This window comes from Ahaetulla prasina, chromosome 4 (genome assembly GCF_028640845.1).
Source record: "Ahaetulla prasina isolate Xishuangbanna chromosome 4, ASM2864084v1, whole genome shotgun sequence".
Taxonomy (NCBI): domain Eukaryota; kingdom Metazoa; phylum Chordata; class Lepidosauria; order Squamata; family Colubridae; genus Ahaetulla; species Ahaetulla prasina.
This window is the reverse complement of record NC_080542.1, coordinates 15,324,456-15,340,703: the sequence shown is the minus strand read 5'-3', so window position 1 is coordinate 15,340,703 and position 16,248 is coordinate 15,324,456. Positions and strand designations below refer to the sequence as shown.

Sequence of the window (16,248 nt, the reverse complement as noted above, 5' to 3'; positions counted from 1 at the left end):
CCTACCCCATCCAGTCACTGGGGGAGACGAGGGACTTTTTTCTGTCCCAGAACACTGGCTGGCCTGGCTGCAGTTGATGCTCTGCATCATAATGTGCTCCAGGAGAAGGAGGAGGGACACTGTTTGCCCCTTTGTGAAACTCAGTAAGAACAGCCAGAGCCAGCTCTAGGCACAGTTGGGCGGGCGGACACACAGTGGGGCACAGGTCTAAGGTTGAGGGACGACCCGATGATGCGATAACTATGCTGCTGCAGCTGCTGCCACCCCTGCTGCTGCTTCCAACACTGCCCAGGTGGGAGACGAAGAAAGAGAGTGAGAGGAGGAGGAGGGATGCCGTCTGCCCATTGTCAAGTGTAATTAGAGCAGCCAGAGCCAGCTGCAGGATCAGTTTCATGAGCACACGTGCAGTGGCACACCGGCCTAAGTTGCCACATCCAGGCCAAGGGGTGACCCAATGGTGCAGTAGGTACACTGCAGCCACTGAGACCACCGCCTGGGTGGGAGTGGAAGAAAGAGAGATGAGGGAGAGAAAAAGAGGGGGGAGAAAGAGAAATGAGGGAGAGAAAGAGAGAAAGAGAGAGGGGGAGAAAGAGAGATGAAGGAGAAAGGAGGAGAAAAGGAGATGGAAAGAAAGAGAGAGGGGGAGAAAGAGTGATGAGGGAGAGAAAGAAAGGGGAAAAGAGAGATGAGGGAGAGAAAGGGATAGAAAGTGAAATGGAGAGAAAGAGAGGGGAGAAAGAGATGAGGGAGAAAGAGAGAAAGAGAGGGGAGAAAGAGAGACAGAGAGGGGAGAAAGAGAGATGAGGAGAGAAGAGAGAAAGAGGGGGAGAGAGGGGAGAAAGAGAGATGAGGGAGAGAAAGAGAGAAAGACAGCGGGGAGAAAGAGAGATGAGGGAGAGTAAGAGAGAAAGAGAGAGGGGGAGAAAGAGAGAAAGAGAGCGGGAGAGAAAGAGAGATGAGGGAGAGAAAGGGGGGAGAAAACGAGATGGAAAGAAAGAGAGAGGAGGGAAAGGGAGAGAAAGAGTGATGAGGGAGAGAAAGAGAGAGGAAGAGAAAGAAAGATGAAGGAGGGAAAGAAAGGGGGAAAAGAGATGAGGGAGAAAAAGAGAGAAAGAGAGAGGGGGAGAAAGAGAGAAAGAGAGCGGGAGAGAAAGAGATGAGGAGAGAGAGAGGGGAGAGAGGGGAAAGGAGATGGGAAGAGAAAGAGAGAGGAGGGAAAGGGAGAGAAAGAGAGATGAAGGAGAGAAAGAGAGAGGGGGAAAGGAGATGGGGAAGAGAAAGAGAGAGGGGGGAGAAAGCGAGATGAGGGGGAGAAAGCGAGATGCAGGAGAGAAAGAGAGAGCGGGGGGAGTTGGCCACTAAGTTTTCTAAGCCGCACGCATGCGTGCAAGCTGCACATGTGAACAAAGCACATGAGTGGAAGGCTGCTCCCATGTGCAGAAGGCACGCTCACATTTTCGGTGTGTGGCAAACTGGTGGTAAAATTATGTGAAACCCATCTCTGGGTACATTATTACTTTCCTGGTAGGTTGCATAAAACAGGATTGCAAAGGGCTCCATCCTCCCAAAATCTGTTTTGGTTCCTCAGCCTTCATGGTAGGTCTTCTACTTGACTTTGAATTGTTGCCAATTGTACTGGAGAACATCATACATACCTACCATGCTTCAAATAATCATCGTAAGCAAGGTTTGGAAAATGTTAAAGGAGATGGAAAAGAGACTTATTATCAACCAAGCTTATCCGTTCCAATTCAAAATAACTCAACACACAAGATAATATTTCCACATTTATTGAACAGCAACATATATAGAATGCACCCTGAAGTTCCGTTCACCCATCCCCAGATTTGTAATTTTCCCGTTTATTGATTCCTTCTTGTTAAAGATCTTCCAATTTTTAAATCAGGGTTCAACAAAATGATATAACATTTAGGGGAAAAAATGCATCCTAGTAACCCGAAACTGGAGGCCAAGATGGAAAAAATCTCCACGGCTACCATGTATTTTCCTTTAGTGCTCAGGTAGGATGGAATGAAGGAGAGCCAAACACTACAAAAGACCAGCATGCTAAAGGTAATAAATTTAGCTTCATTAAAACTATCCGGGAGTTTTCTGGCTAAAAAAGCCACCGTAAAACTGACAATGGCCAGAAATCCCATGAAACCCAGAACACAGGAGAACATGGCAGAGGAGCCTTCATTACATTCCAGTATAATCTCTGTATTCAATGAATGAACATCAGCATCTGGGTAGGGAGGAGCTGTGGTCAACCATGTAGTACAAATCATCATTTGAATAAGCAAACAGGAAAGGACGATGGAATAAGCCAACCTTTTCCCCAACCATTTCCTTATCTTGGAACCAGGTTTGGTGGCCATGAAGGCCAGAACCACAATGATGGTTTTGGCCAATATACAAGAAACCGCCAGTGAGAAGATGATGCCAAAAGCGGTTTGGCGAAGGAGACACGTAATCTTCTCTGGTGGCCCAATGAACAATAAAGCACAGATGAAGCAGAGCAGGAGAGAAATCAGGAGAAGGTAAGTGAGGCTCCGGTTGTTGGCCTTGATTATTGCGAGGTCTCGATGCTTAATAAAAAGCCAAAGAACCAGGATAGTCAGGAAAGAAAAGAAAAGAGCCAGAACAGCCAAAGACACCCCTATATGTTCTTTAAGAGATAAGAAACTGAAAGTTTTTGGAATGCATAAACGTCGTTGAGGATTTGGATACTGATTTATCAGACACGGGTAACATGTATCTGCATCTGAAAAAGAAACATATGCACTCAGTCATGTAAAGATGGATCCGTTTGTCAGAGAAACTCAACAGAACCTATAAAACTGCACTGTTGTGGCTCCAGCCCGGCCCCCGGGCCTGTCCCCCTGCCTGAAAATGACTCAGAGAGCGAGGGGGAAGGGCCTCAGGGCTCCCTTCTGCAGGGCCGGCCTCTCTGGCTCAGCTCCAGGAGCCAGAGGCAAGCCAGGTGTAAGAGGTGACGAGGCCTCTGTCTCCTGTATCTCCCCCCACCCCGCCCAGGAAATACTTCCAGACCCAGCTGTGGACAATCAGCCCTGGTTAGATCCCAGGTTTCGTAGACAAAAGAGGTGGGAACAACAGAAGCAGGGGTGGGGCAGGCCTAGAAAGTGCTGAGTCACGGAGCCACACCCCACAGGATATAAAAGCAGGAGGGGCTGCTATACTACTTTGTGACGAACAAATCAACTGATTGGAGAACACTTGAGCTGAACTATCTGATGGAGCATTTGGCCTGAATTGTTATTTGCTCCTGACTTCCTGGTTGCTCCAGTAACAAGCTCTGCGATGCCGGCATCATGGAGATAAGAAAACCTTGGCAGACGAACGCTGGTTTGCTGCCAGAGCTGATAGTTGCCGTGGACTACATTGCTGGCTAATTGAGTCAGTTCGCGTGCCTCCCAGACTGAGGTGGCGGACAGAACATGCATTAACATTTTGTTAGGATCGTACTCTTGAGCTGGGGGGTGGTGGTTCCTGGGGGTTCAGCAGGGTTTGAATGATCCTCTAGCCAAGGATCACCGGAGTTTGGCGAACTCCCAAATGCCAGCCCCGTGGCTGGCCACCTACCCATCCTGCCCTGCCCCTCCCAGGAGTCTCCACCTGGCCCAGTCATCATTCCAAGTAAGTGCAGGGGCCACACGAAGGGTCTGGGAAGGTAAGAAATGGGCCGATTGAGGTTCTGGAGCTTCCGGAAGTCCAGAAACAGGACTATTTCTGGCTCCGGAGGGCCTCCAGACCTCGGGGGAGGCAGTTTTTGACCTCCCAGAGGCTTGAGGAAAGTCTCCAGAGCCTGGGGAGGGAGAACAACACCCCCCCCCCATCTGCAGGCAGCTGACTAGGCCACACCCACCATGGCCACGCTCACCCAACAGCAAACCCATTGCTAAAGGATCTGAAGCCCACCCCTGTTTGAGCTGGTACAAATCTGAATCAGAAATGGATACGGGTGTGGTTTCAATTAGTTGCTTGAGATATTGTGGAAGGGTCTACCCCAATCTGTTTTAAATTAAAATCTTCCTCAGGGTTTTTCAAGAATAGAGGTAGTGGTAAAGGGGAAGTAAAAGGCTCAGTGGCTAAGACGCTGATCTTGTCGATCGAAAGGTCGGCAGTTCAGTGGTTCGAATCCCTAGTGCCACTTAACGGGGTGAGCTCCCATTACTTGTCCCAGCTTCTGCCAGCCTAGCAGTTCGAAAGCATATAAAAATGCAAGTAGAAAAAATAGGGACCACCTTTGGTGGGAAGGTAACAGCGTTCCGTGTGCCTTTGGCATTTAGTCATGCCAGCCACATGACCACGGAGACGTCTTCAGCTTTAAAACAAAGATGAGCACCGCACCCTAGAGTCGGGAATGACTAGCACATATGTGCGAGGGGAACCTTTAAAGGGGAAGATGAAGATGGAATATATATTAAGTGTATGTGTGTATATATATATATATATATATATATATATATATATATATATATATATATATATATATATATATATATATATATATATATATAGGTCTTTGGTTATTCGGGTTTTCTCCCGCGTAAAATTGGAAGTGTCTTGGTGACGTTTCGATGAAGTCTCATTCGTCATCTTCAGGCTTCAGCTTCGTGCTTCTGGGAGCAATGTGTGATCGCAGCTGTTTCTTCCTTTTAACTAAAAGGAAGCAGTGCAGCTCACCAGCTCAAATCCCCCTGCAACTCAGACTAATCTGAGCACAACCAAGCCCCCACCCAAACAGGACACACCCCCAGCCAATCAGAGCACAAAAAAAACCCCATCCAATCAGAGCACAGCCAAGCTCCCACCCAATCAGTTCAAACCCCACTAGCAGTTAAAAGGAAGAAACAGCTGCAGTCACACATTGCTCCCAGAAGCACGAAGCTGAAGCCTGAAGATGACGAATGAGACTTTGTCGAAACGTTGCCAAGATATTTCCAATTTTACGGAGAAAACCCGAATAACCAAAGACCTACATATATATATATATATATATATATATATATATATATATATATATATATATATATATATATATATATATATATAAATATATATATATATATATATATATATATATATATATATATATATATATATATATATATATATATATATATATATTTGTTTTCTGAGGTTTTCGCGGGTGTTTGTATGTAGGTCTTTGGTTATTCGGGTTTTCTCCCGCGTAAAATTGGACCGCAGCTGCAACATTAGCCATTTCAAACCCCTCCAATCCATACATACAGCAGACAGACACCCACTATGAAGATGTAGCACGACCACAAACACGAAACCAAACAACAGCAATGCAACTCACCAGCTCAAATCCCCCTGCAACTCAGATTAATCTGAGCACAAGCAAGCCCCCACCCAAACAGGACACACCCCAGCCAATCAGAGCACAAAACCCCATCCAATCAGAGCACAGCCAAGCTCCCACCCAATCAGTTCAAACCCCACTAGCAGTTAAAAGGAAGAAACAGCTGCAGTCACACATTGCTCCCAGAAGCACGGTTGAAGCCTGAAGATGACGAATGAGACTTCACGAAACGTCGCCAAGACACTTCCAATTTTACGGGAGAAAACCCGAATAACCAAAGACCTACATATATATATATATATATATATATATATATATATATATATATATATATATATATATATATATATATATATATATATATATATATATATATATATATATATATATATATATATATATATATATATATATATATATATATATATATATATTTGTTTTCTGAGGTTTTCATGGTGTTTGTATGTAGGTCTTTGGTTATTCGGGTTTTCTCCCGCGTAAAATTGGACCGCAGCTGCAACATTAGCCATTTCAAACCCCTCCAATCCATACATACAGCAGACAGACACCCACTATGAAGATGTAGCACGACCACAAACACGAAACCAAACAACAGCAATGCAACTCACCAGCTCAAATCCCCCTGCAACTCGGATTAATCTGAGCACAAGCAAGCCCCCACCCAAACAGGACACACCCCCAGCCAATCAGAGCACAAAACCCCCCCCATCCAATCAGAGCACAGCCAAGCTCCCACCCAATCAGTTCAAACCCCCACTAGCAGTTAAAAAGGAAGAAACAGCTGCAGTCACACATTGCTCCCAGAAGCACGAAGCTGAAGCCTGAAGATGACGAATGAGACTTCGTCGAAACGTCGCCAAGACACTTCCAATTTTACGCGGGAGAAAACCCGAATAACCAAAGACCTATATAATATATATATTATTTGTATGACTATCATGTATGACTGGTAGTCCTCAATTCACAACAATTTCTTTAGTGACCATACAGAGCTGCGACAATGAAAAAAGTGACAGGACCATTTTCCACACTTACGATTGTTGCAGTATCCCCATGATCACTGAACAAAATTCAGATGCTTGGTAACTGACTTATATTAATAACATTTGCAGTATCTTGGAATCGTGTGATCACCTTTTATGATCTTCTGACAAGCAAAGTCAATGGGGAAACCAAATTCACTTAACAACCATGTTACTAACTTTACAATTGCAGTGATTCACATAAGAACCATGGCAAGATTGTTGAATAGGGACAAATTCACTTAACAAATGACTTCCTTAGCAACAGACGTTTTTGGTTGGCTTGGGGGTCATACATCGAGAACTACCTGTATGGCTGAATAGGTGATTTTTTTTCAATTGTAATTTATTTTACATCTTTAAAGTACTCAGCGGAAAGTACTCAGTAGAACAACTTGCTCCCAGAAGTTGGGAATGCTCCAACACTGGAAGTTTTTAAGAAAAGATTGGTCAACAATTTGTCTCTATAGAAGAATAATATAACTTACCCTCGTGATTCGAAATCTTTCCTTCTGGACATGGAAAACAATCATAACAGCAAAATGGCTTCCCTTCTTTCTTTGTTTTACTATAACCCTCTTGGCAATTATCATTACACAATGAAAGGGGATACCCCTAGACATGAAAGAAAGAGTAAAATGTAACACAGAAGAAGATTTTATAACAGCTTTGGACGCAGGATTAAATGTAGTTTGACTATAATTTTTGGGATATAATAATGCATAAAGGACTCTTCCATTGTTTTGTCCTTTGATGTCAATTCTTGGTATACACTCGTTACTAAATAAAACCCCAAGAAAATCAAATACAGTTTGCTATATTTCATCTTCGGTCGATATGGTTATGATAATCTTGTTCCATGGCGAGTTTGACAATGCTTTGCAAAAACAGATCTTTGAAACCTATCCAGAAAAAACATTGATACTTGTAAATGCAATACTATGTTCCCAGTTTTATTTTGATGACAATGGCATGACTTTGTTTACCATCCTGTCAGGTCACTCAAGTGGCCAGACTCTGAATTGTTCAACATACTGATCTGTGTTCATCAACTGGGAGAAAGAAATTTAGGGAGATGCGCTTCAATCTGAATCAAAGTTTTGTTCAACCTAATATTAGGGCAAGCACCAAAAAATTATGTTTATAGGCGATAGGGAGTCTCTCCAATTCAGCGGTGGGTTTCAACTGGTGTTACCACTGGTTCGCTTCGTGCATGAGCTTTGTGAACAATTTGCACCGGTTTGCTTTGCGCATGCGCATTAAATTTCAGAACAGCTGAGGCACGACAATCTGCTCTGCTGCACCTATCATCTGGGCTAAAAATGAATAAATATAGGTAGGTATAGCACAGCAGTTGGTGAGAGGTCTCAAATGACGGTCGCAGCAAACCAGTTTGCTCTCAACTCACCATTGACACTACCAGATTGCCCAAACTGGGGAGAACCGGTAGCAACCCACCATTGGTCCACTCAGTCACTCATGTCATGGTTCCATTTGGATTACTGCAATGTGCTGTAGTTGGGGCTACTCTTGAAAAGTATCCAGAAGCTTCAGTTGGTATAAAATGTGGCCCTATGAATAATTTTAAATACCCAAAGAACGGTACATTCTTTTGTTCTGTCAGCTGCATTGGAATGGATTGCTTCTCATTCCAATTCAAGGTGCTGTTTGTGACCTACAAAGCCTTACATGGCATGGGACCAGGCTACCCACAGGATCATCTTCATCCCATTACATCAGCCTGTGCCACCCTATCAGTCAAAGAACTCTGACTGGCTGGATCTAGAAAGAGAGCTTTTTTTGTTATTACCCCTGCCCTGTGGAATACCCCTCCCCCCCTGAGGTGAGGCAGGTCCCCATTCTCCTAGCCTTTCCAAAATGAGTTAAAACAAGACTGTGTGGCTTTATGCAGGGAGCACAGAGGAGCACAAAGCCATGAGGTTGATTAATCCCCCGAAAGCCTTTCCTTCCCCTTTTAACTGATTTTAATATGTCTAATCATTCTTGCTTCCTTCTATATTGATAGGCAGGCAGGCAGGCAGGCAGGCAGGCAGATAGGTAGGTAGGTAGGTAGGTAGGTAGGTAGGTAGGTAGGTAGGTAGGTAGGTAGGTAGGTAGGTAGATAGATAGATAGATAGATGATAGATAGATAGATAGATAGAGAGATAGAGAGATAGAGATAGAGATAGAGATAGGTAGGTAGGTAGGTAGAGAAATAGAGATAGAGATAGATAGAGAGAGAGAGAGAGAGAGAGAGAGAGAGAGAGAGATAGAGATAGGTAGGTAGGTAGATAGAGAAATAGAGATAGAGATAGATAGATAGATCGATCAATCGATACATAGATAGATAGATAGATAGATAGATAGATAGATAGATAGATAGATAGATAGATAGATAGATAGATAGATGAGAGATAGAGATAGAGATAGAGATAGAGATAGAGATAGAGATAGAGATAGAGATAGAGATAGGTAGGTAGGTAGATAGAGAAATAGAGATAGAGATAGATAGATAGATAGATAGATAGATAGATAGATAGATAGATAGATAGATAGATAGATAGATAGATAGATAGATAGATAGATAGATAGATGGTAGCCAGCTAGATAGAGAGGTAGGGAGAGAGAGAGAGGGGGGGGGGGAGACTATTTTTATATTTTAACATTTGTACAGAACCCAGTAGGGAGTCTTAAGGGAGATCAGCAGTTCAGAAATGAATAAATGTTCTAACTTATCAGTGATGTCTGAAAACTTCTAAACAGATGCATACTTACCTGGGTAAGCCTCACAGGCCACACAATACGACTGTCATCAATGAGAAATGCACTTTTTGAAGAAGCATGTGGGTCTATCATTCCAACTTTGACTCTCTGAAAAGACTGGTTTGGGAAAGTTACCCAGTTTAGAATATCAAATCCCACTATTTGTTCACCATTTTGATTAAAAGAAATAATGTGACCAGCGTTATTGTTGAATGAAACTTTTCTCAAAAATGAGTGAAGCTGAAACTGAAAGAAAAATGCATGGATGGATGGATGGATGGATGGATGGATAGATGATAGATAGATAGATAGATAGATAGATAGATAGATAGATAGATAGATAGATAGATAGATTTGCATACACATTATTCTATAAAATTAAAAATAACGAGGCTTATTAGATAAAAATATTTATATTGGGGAAAGTAGAAGCAACAATCAGTAAAGATTCAAAATTAAATTAAAAAATCATGTGGGAATTATATTCAAATGACAAAAAATATTAACATATTATTTTATTTATACAAAATGACAGTATATACAGCAAACAAGATAACTATGCTGGATTTCGTATCACAGATCACTAGTCGAACATCATCATGTTTACTGGACCCGTGCCCCTCCTGGTTGGTGCTGGCCACTCAGGAGGTGACACGAGGCTGGCTCCAGGCAATTACGAGTGCTTCTTTGGTGGAGGGAGTCTTCCCGGCCGCCTTGAAAGAGGCGGTGGTGAGATCCCTCCTCAAGAAGCCTGCCTTGGACCCGGCTGTTTTAGGTAACTATCGTCCGGTCTCCAACCCGCCCGCGCGAAGGTTGTAGAGAGTATGGTGGCATATCAGTTTCCTTACACCTGGATGAAACTGTCTATCTAGACCTGCTCCAGTCTGGTTTCCGCCCGGTTACAGCACGGAGACGGCTTCGGTCGCGTTGGTGGATGATCTCTGGAGGGCCAGGGATGGGGTTGTTCCTCTGCCCTGGTCCTATTAGACCTCTCAGCGGCTCTTGATACCATCGACCATGGTATCCTGCTGCGCCGGTTGGAGGGGTTGGGAGTGGGGGGCACCGCCATCGGTGGTTCTCCTCCTATCTCTCCGATCGGTCGCAGACGGTGTTGACAGGGGGGCAGAGGTTGGCTCCGAGGCGCCTCACTTGTGGGGTGCCGCAGGGGTCGATTCTCTCGCCCCTTCTGTTCAACATCTATATGAAGCCGCTGGGTGAGATCATCAGTGGCTTTGGTGTGAGGTACCAGCTGTACGCGGATGACACCCAGCTGTACTTTTCCACACCGGGCCACCCCAACGAAGCTATCGAAGTGCTGTCCCGGTGTCTGGAAGCCGTACGGGTCTGGATGGGTAGAAATAGGCTCAAGCTCAATCCCTCCAAGACAGAGTGGCTGTGGATGCCGGCATCCCGGTACAGTCAGCTGAGTCCACGGCTGACTGTCGGAGGTGAGTCATTGGCCCCGATGGAGAGGGTGCGCAACTTGGGCGTCCTCCTGGATGAACGGCTGTCTTTTGAAGATCATTTGACGGCCATCTCCAGGAGAGCTTTTTACCAGGTTCGCCTGGTGCGCCAGTTGCGCCCCTTTCTAGACCGGGATGCCCTATGCACGGTCACTCACGCCCTCGTGACGTCTCGCCTGGATTACTGCAATGCTCTCTACATGGGGCTCCCCTTGAAGGGCATCCGGAGACTGCAGTTAGTTCAGAATGCGGCTGCGCGGGTGATAGAGGAGCCCCGTGGCTCCCGTGACACCTATCCTGCGCAGACTGCACTGGCTACCTGTGGCCTTCCGGTGCGCTTCAAGGTTTTGGTAACCATCTTTAAAGCGCTCCATGGCATAGGGCCGGGTTACTTACGGGACCGCCTACTGCTACCGAATACCTCTCACCGACCCGTGCGCTCTCACAGAGAGGGACTCCTCAGGGTGCCGTCAGCTAGGCAGTGTCGTCTGGCGACACCCAGGGGAAGGGCCTTCTCTGTGGGGGCTCCCACCCTCTGGAACGAACTCCCCCCAGGACTTCGTCAACTTCCGGACCTCCGAACCTTCCGCCGCGAGCTTAAAACATATTTATTCATTTGCGCAGGACTGGGCTAGGTTTTAAATTTGTATTGATTTTAATTGGTTTTAGTATTTATATCATTTTAATTAATTTGGCTTTAGAATAAGTTTTTTAATTGTGATCTTAATCTGTATTTATATGTTTTTATTGGCCTGTGAACCGCCCTGAGTCCTTCGGGAGATAGGGCGGTATACAAATTTGATTAAATAAATAAATAAATAATAAATCATCATCACCATCATCACCATCACCATCATCAACATCATTATTATTAACTTTATTCTTTAAATATGAAACTCAGTCAATTGAACATTTAAAAATGCATCACAAATACCATTGACTGGTCCTAATGGTTGATACGGGTTGCTGCCAGGATCCTAGGTATCAACCAAGTACCTTCTTAAGATGTACGATGTTCCAAGTAGCGCAGTTTTTTGCAGTTCCGCTGGTATTATTGCAGGAATAATAATAATAATAATAATAATAATAATAATAATAATAATAATAATAATAATAATAATAATGATGATGATGATGATGATGATGATGATGATGAATGCAGTTAACTAGATTGAAAGAAACTCAGATCTTGATCAGAGTATTATAATTGTTATCACCTTCAGTATTTTTTTTTAATTCAATTGAGGCTGGAGAGAGATCTCATAGCTAAACTGCCCATGTTTCAAAATCCTTTACGAAGCTTTGCCTTCATAGCTTGGACAATAAGTTGCTTTGAAATCATATTCAATGCAGAAATAATTACAAATGACATTCTTTTTTGTTAAAAGTCATGGAGAAAGGGAGATGGTCAAGATATCTGTTTTCAGATCAATGTGATTCTTGTCACTCAGCTATCCCAGTTCCAATTTATTTACTTGTTATGTTGTGTTGTTTTGTTTGAATGTGACAACCTCCTCTTTTATCATTATTATCTCTATGATCTTATGCAGAGATAATTAATCTTAGAATGAATTTGTGATGTTATATTAAGCTGTTGAATGTATGTTGAATGTATGTTGAAAACCACATTTCTGACATCAATACAATTGAACGTGTCCAGAAATATTTTACAAGAAGAGTTCTCCACTCCTCTGAAAACAATAAAATACCTTATCTCACCAGACTTGAAATCCTAGATTTAGAAAACTTAGAACTCCGCCGCCTTCGACAAGACCTAAGTTTAACTCATAGAATCATCTATTGTAATGTCCTTCCTGTTAAAGACTACTTCAGCTTCAATTACAATAATACAAGAGCAACCAATAGATTTAAACTTAATGTTAACCGCTTCAATCTAGACTGCAGAAAATATGACTTCTGTAACAGAGTTATCAGTGCTTGGAACACATTACCTGACTCTGTGGTCTCTTCTCATAATCCCAAAAGCTTTAACCAAAAACTGTCGACTATTGACCTCACCCCACTCCTAAAAGGACTATAAGGGGCGTGCATAAGAGCACAAACATGCCTACCGTTCCTGTCTTATTGTTGTTGTTTTTTTCTTATATATATATGCTTATACTACCTTATATTTCCTCATATATATGTTTAAATACTATATAATCATTTTGTGTGATGCTTGTGTATATTGTTGTGACAAAAATAAATAAATAAATAAATAAATAAATAAATAAACAAATAAATAAATTGTCCCTTTCAAAAATACAACACAAAGTGACCAATTCTGTGCTTAGCTGTAAGTCTGACTTTAATAAACTCAGATTAATAAAACAAATGACTAGGCTTCAATTCTGATTGTCAGGCTATTTTATAGTCCAACCACACAGGCACATCATGGTGAAATCCCTGTAAGACAACTAGCTACACAATCTGAGCCCCTTCATTGAAAATTCAGAAATGTGCTTACTCTTTCTTCTTCAATGAAGTCAGGAGAGACTTTGACTTTAGGTTCAAAACTTACAGTGTGTCATTTATAGTTCTGGTAGATTGTTTTGTGTCACAGCACCATCCTCAGGGATGAAATGCTACCAGTTCGGACTGGTTTTCCCAAACTGGAAGTAAAAAATGCTACCAGTTTGGGCGAACTGGTATTTTCAATGATCAGCTGGGCGACGATCAGCTGTGTCTCACGATTCATATTAGCTAGAATCATTGGATTACCTGCTTTTCAGCTAATCTAAATCACGTGGCACAGTGGATTCTCCCCCCTCGCTGTTCTATTTACTTTGCAGACTCGGAAGGCTTCAAAATGTTCCTTTTTTAGCACTGTGCAGGCGCACCACAGGCACACATGCACGCAAAGTGCACCTGCGCGTGCAAAGTACGCGCTCGGTAGCAGACTCACAGAACCAGTAGCAGACTTTAGAGGATTTCACCGCTGACCATCCTCCCGTTTTGTTTTTACCTGCCAGGAGACTTGACTGAGAAGATTTTTCTGCTGCTCATTTTTTCTTATCTGTCTCTGCTTGGACTGTGAATAAGACATGAAGTGCACAGCATGGGCTACAGCATGGACTGCATTGTAGATGCTGTAGCTGTGGGCAGTCATCTTCATTTCAAAAAGAGTCCCAGGGAGACTTTCCAGTTTCTCTTTCCCAGTGCAAGCTCTCCCGGACATGTTGTCTATCTTGGGTTTGGGTAAAGAACAGTCAAATGCATGTTCCCAAAAGATCTGGAGAAAATCATCTTCTTTTTCTGAGGTGGGATTCCTGGTCTGAAGAAAGGACTGGAATCCTAACACATCCTTTGAGTGAACCGCAAAGGATATAGCACCATGGATGAATTCTATGTCATGTGGTTTTTTAAAAGAATAAGACACAAAATCCATCTGAGCTGTCATCACCCAGACTTTTCCTTTTGATTTCTCCATGCCAAGATACTCTGGCATTCCTAGCAGGAGGACGAGAACTGACATGGTTTGTAGTTCTCCGTGTATGACTAAGACGTTGGAAGTGTTCCTGCTGATGATCTTGTATGTTTTAATCCCATCTTCCACAAGGGTTTCAATAGCGTTAGAAAATCCTTGTTTGGGTAGCCTTTGAATGAAATCAAAGCAGATGCCACTCTGGGAAAATGATGGAAGTACATTCTGCACAAATCTCTCCCCGTTGTAATCATCGAGATATGCCACTCTGGGAAAATGATGGAAGTACATTCTGCACAAATCTCTCCCCGTTGTAATCATCGAGATACAGCACTCCAATCCATGTCCATCTAAAATGAAGAAGCAATTGAAGAATCCCATTGTACTGATGGATGCCCTGGGGGAACATCTCTTGGACAAAAGCATTTTGGTGTTTGTAATCCAGCACTGGAGCAGAACCATAGGACAGCTGAGGAATTGATAAGAAAGAACACATTTCTAAAAGAAGGTTTATGTGCTTCTAGAAGTGGTATGTTGGTTAAACTTCGATGCTGATTCTAATATACCTACATGGAAGGAGAGCGAATGTTTTTTTTTTTTTAATTTGAATTTATATCCCGCCCTTCTCTGAAGACTCAGGGCGGCTTACTGTCAGGCCTGGAAACCATATTAGACTTTAGGTTTCCAGACGCTGCCACATTTTTCTCCTGAGGGGAGGAGGGGGGGTTGTGGGGTATGGTAACATTCTTCAAGCAGTCAAGGTCGGATGGCGTTCACGTCTGCAGGAAGAGTGGCAAGAAGATACTCGAATGAACTGGGAGAACGTGGGACCATGTGACCATCAAAGGGGTCAGGGGGGTGGGACTCTTGGGGTTTGTATAACTGGGGAAACGAATCCGGAACTTCAGTTTTGGGAATTGCACTCATCGCGTGCCAGTCTCCTCATGCTAGTAAAGAACTTTGAGAAAAAACAAAAAATGCCTTTGAGTTTCTTTTACGCAGAAGAGGTATTTCTGGAACCTTGACACTTACATTGTGTAAGGCAATAGTCTCATTCTATTTGTATATTTATATACAAAGTCAACTTATTGCCCCACCCCAACAATCTGGGTCCTCATTTTACCTACCTTATAAAGGATGGAAGGTTGAGTCAACCTTGGGCCTGGTGGGACTCGAGCCTGCAGTAATTGTAATTGCAGGCAGCTGTGTGTTAATAACAGGCTACATTAGCTTGGTGAGCCATTTCCCAGCCCTTGTCCTCTCCTCCTCCATTTTTTTAACTATCATATCTTTTTAAGACTGAATAGAATAGAATAACAGAGTTGGAAGAGACTTTGGAGGTCTTCTAGTCCAACCCCCTGCTTAGGCAAGAAAGCCTACATCACTTCAGACAAATGGTTATCCAACATCTTCTTAAAAACTTCCAGTGTTGGTTGGAGCATTCACAACTTACAGAGGCAAGTTGTTCAACTGATTGATTGTTCTAACTGTAAGGAAATTTCTCCTTAGCTCTAAATTGCTTCTCTCCATGATTAGTTTCCACCCATTGCTTCTTGTCCTACCCTCAGGTGCTTTGGAGAATAGCTTGACTCCCTCTTCTTTGTGGCAGCTCCTTAGATATTGGAACACTGCTATCATACTATACCAAAGCATACAAAACATTTGCCAGACCTATTCTTGAATACAGCTCATCTGTCTGGAACCCATCCCATATCTCTGACATTAATACTATCGAACGCGTCCAGAAATATTTTACTAGAAGAGTTCTTCACTCCTCTGAAAACAACAAAATACCTTATACCACCACGCTTGAAATCCTGGGTTTAGAAAACTTAGAACTCTGCCAACTCTGACATGATCTGTGTTTAACACACAGAATCATCTATTGTAGTATCCTTCCTGTAAAAGACTACTTCAGCTTCAATCGCAACAATACAAGAGCAAACAATAGATTTAAACTTAATGTCAACTGTTTCAAACTTGATTGCAGAAAATATGACTTTTGTAACAGAGTTGTTAACGCTTGGAACTCACTACCTGACTCTATAGTCTCTACTCAAAACCCCAAAATCTTCAACCAAAAACTGTCTACTATTGACCTCACCCCATTCCTAAGAGGACTATAAGGGGCATGCATAAGAGCACAAAAATGCCTACCCTTCCTGTCCTATTGTTCTCTTCATTATAGTATTATATGCATACTTT

General features: G+C 42.9%; 1 protein-coding gene across 1 annotated transcript; it reads right to left on the bottom strand.

Moving 5' to 3' along the window:
* Positions 1-1,862: 1,862 nt before the first annotated feature.
* LOC131197988 (vomeronasal type-2 receptor 26-like) lies at positions 1,863-14,452 on the bottom strand. Its single transcript, XM_058182496.1, has 5 exons — positions 14,376-14,452; positions 13,585-14,311; positions 9,169-9,396; positions 6,882-7,008; positions 1,863-2,764 (listed from the first exon to the last, which is right to left on the bottom strand). Exons 1-5 carry the CDS (start codon positions 14,450-14,452, stop codon positions 1,863-1,865), a joined length of 2,061 nt encoding a protein of 686 aa, XP_058038479.1.
* Between the last annotated feature and the right edge of the window lie 1,796 nt (positions 14,453-16,248).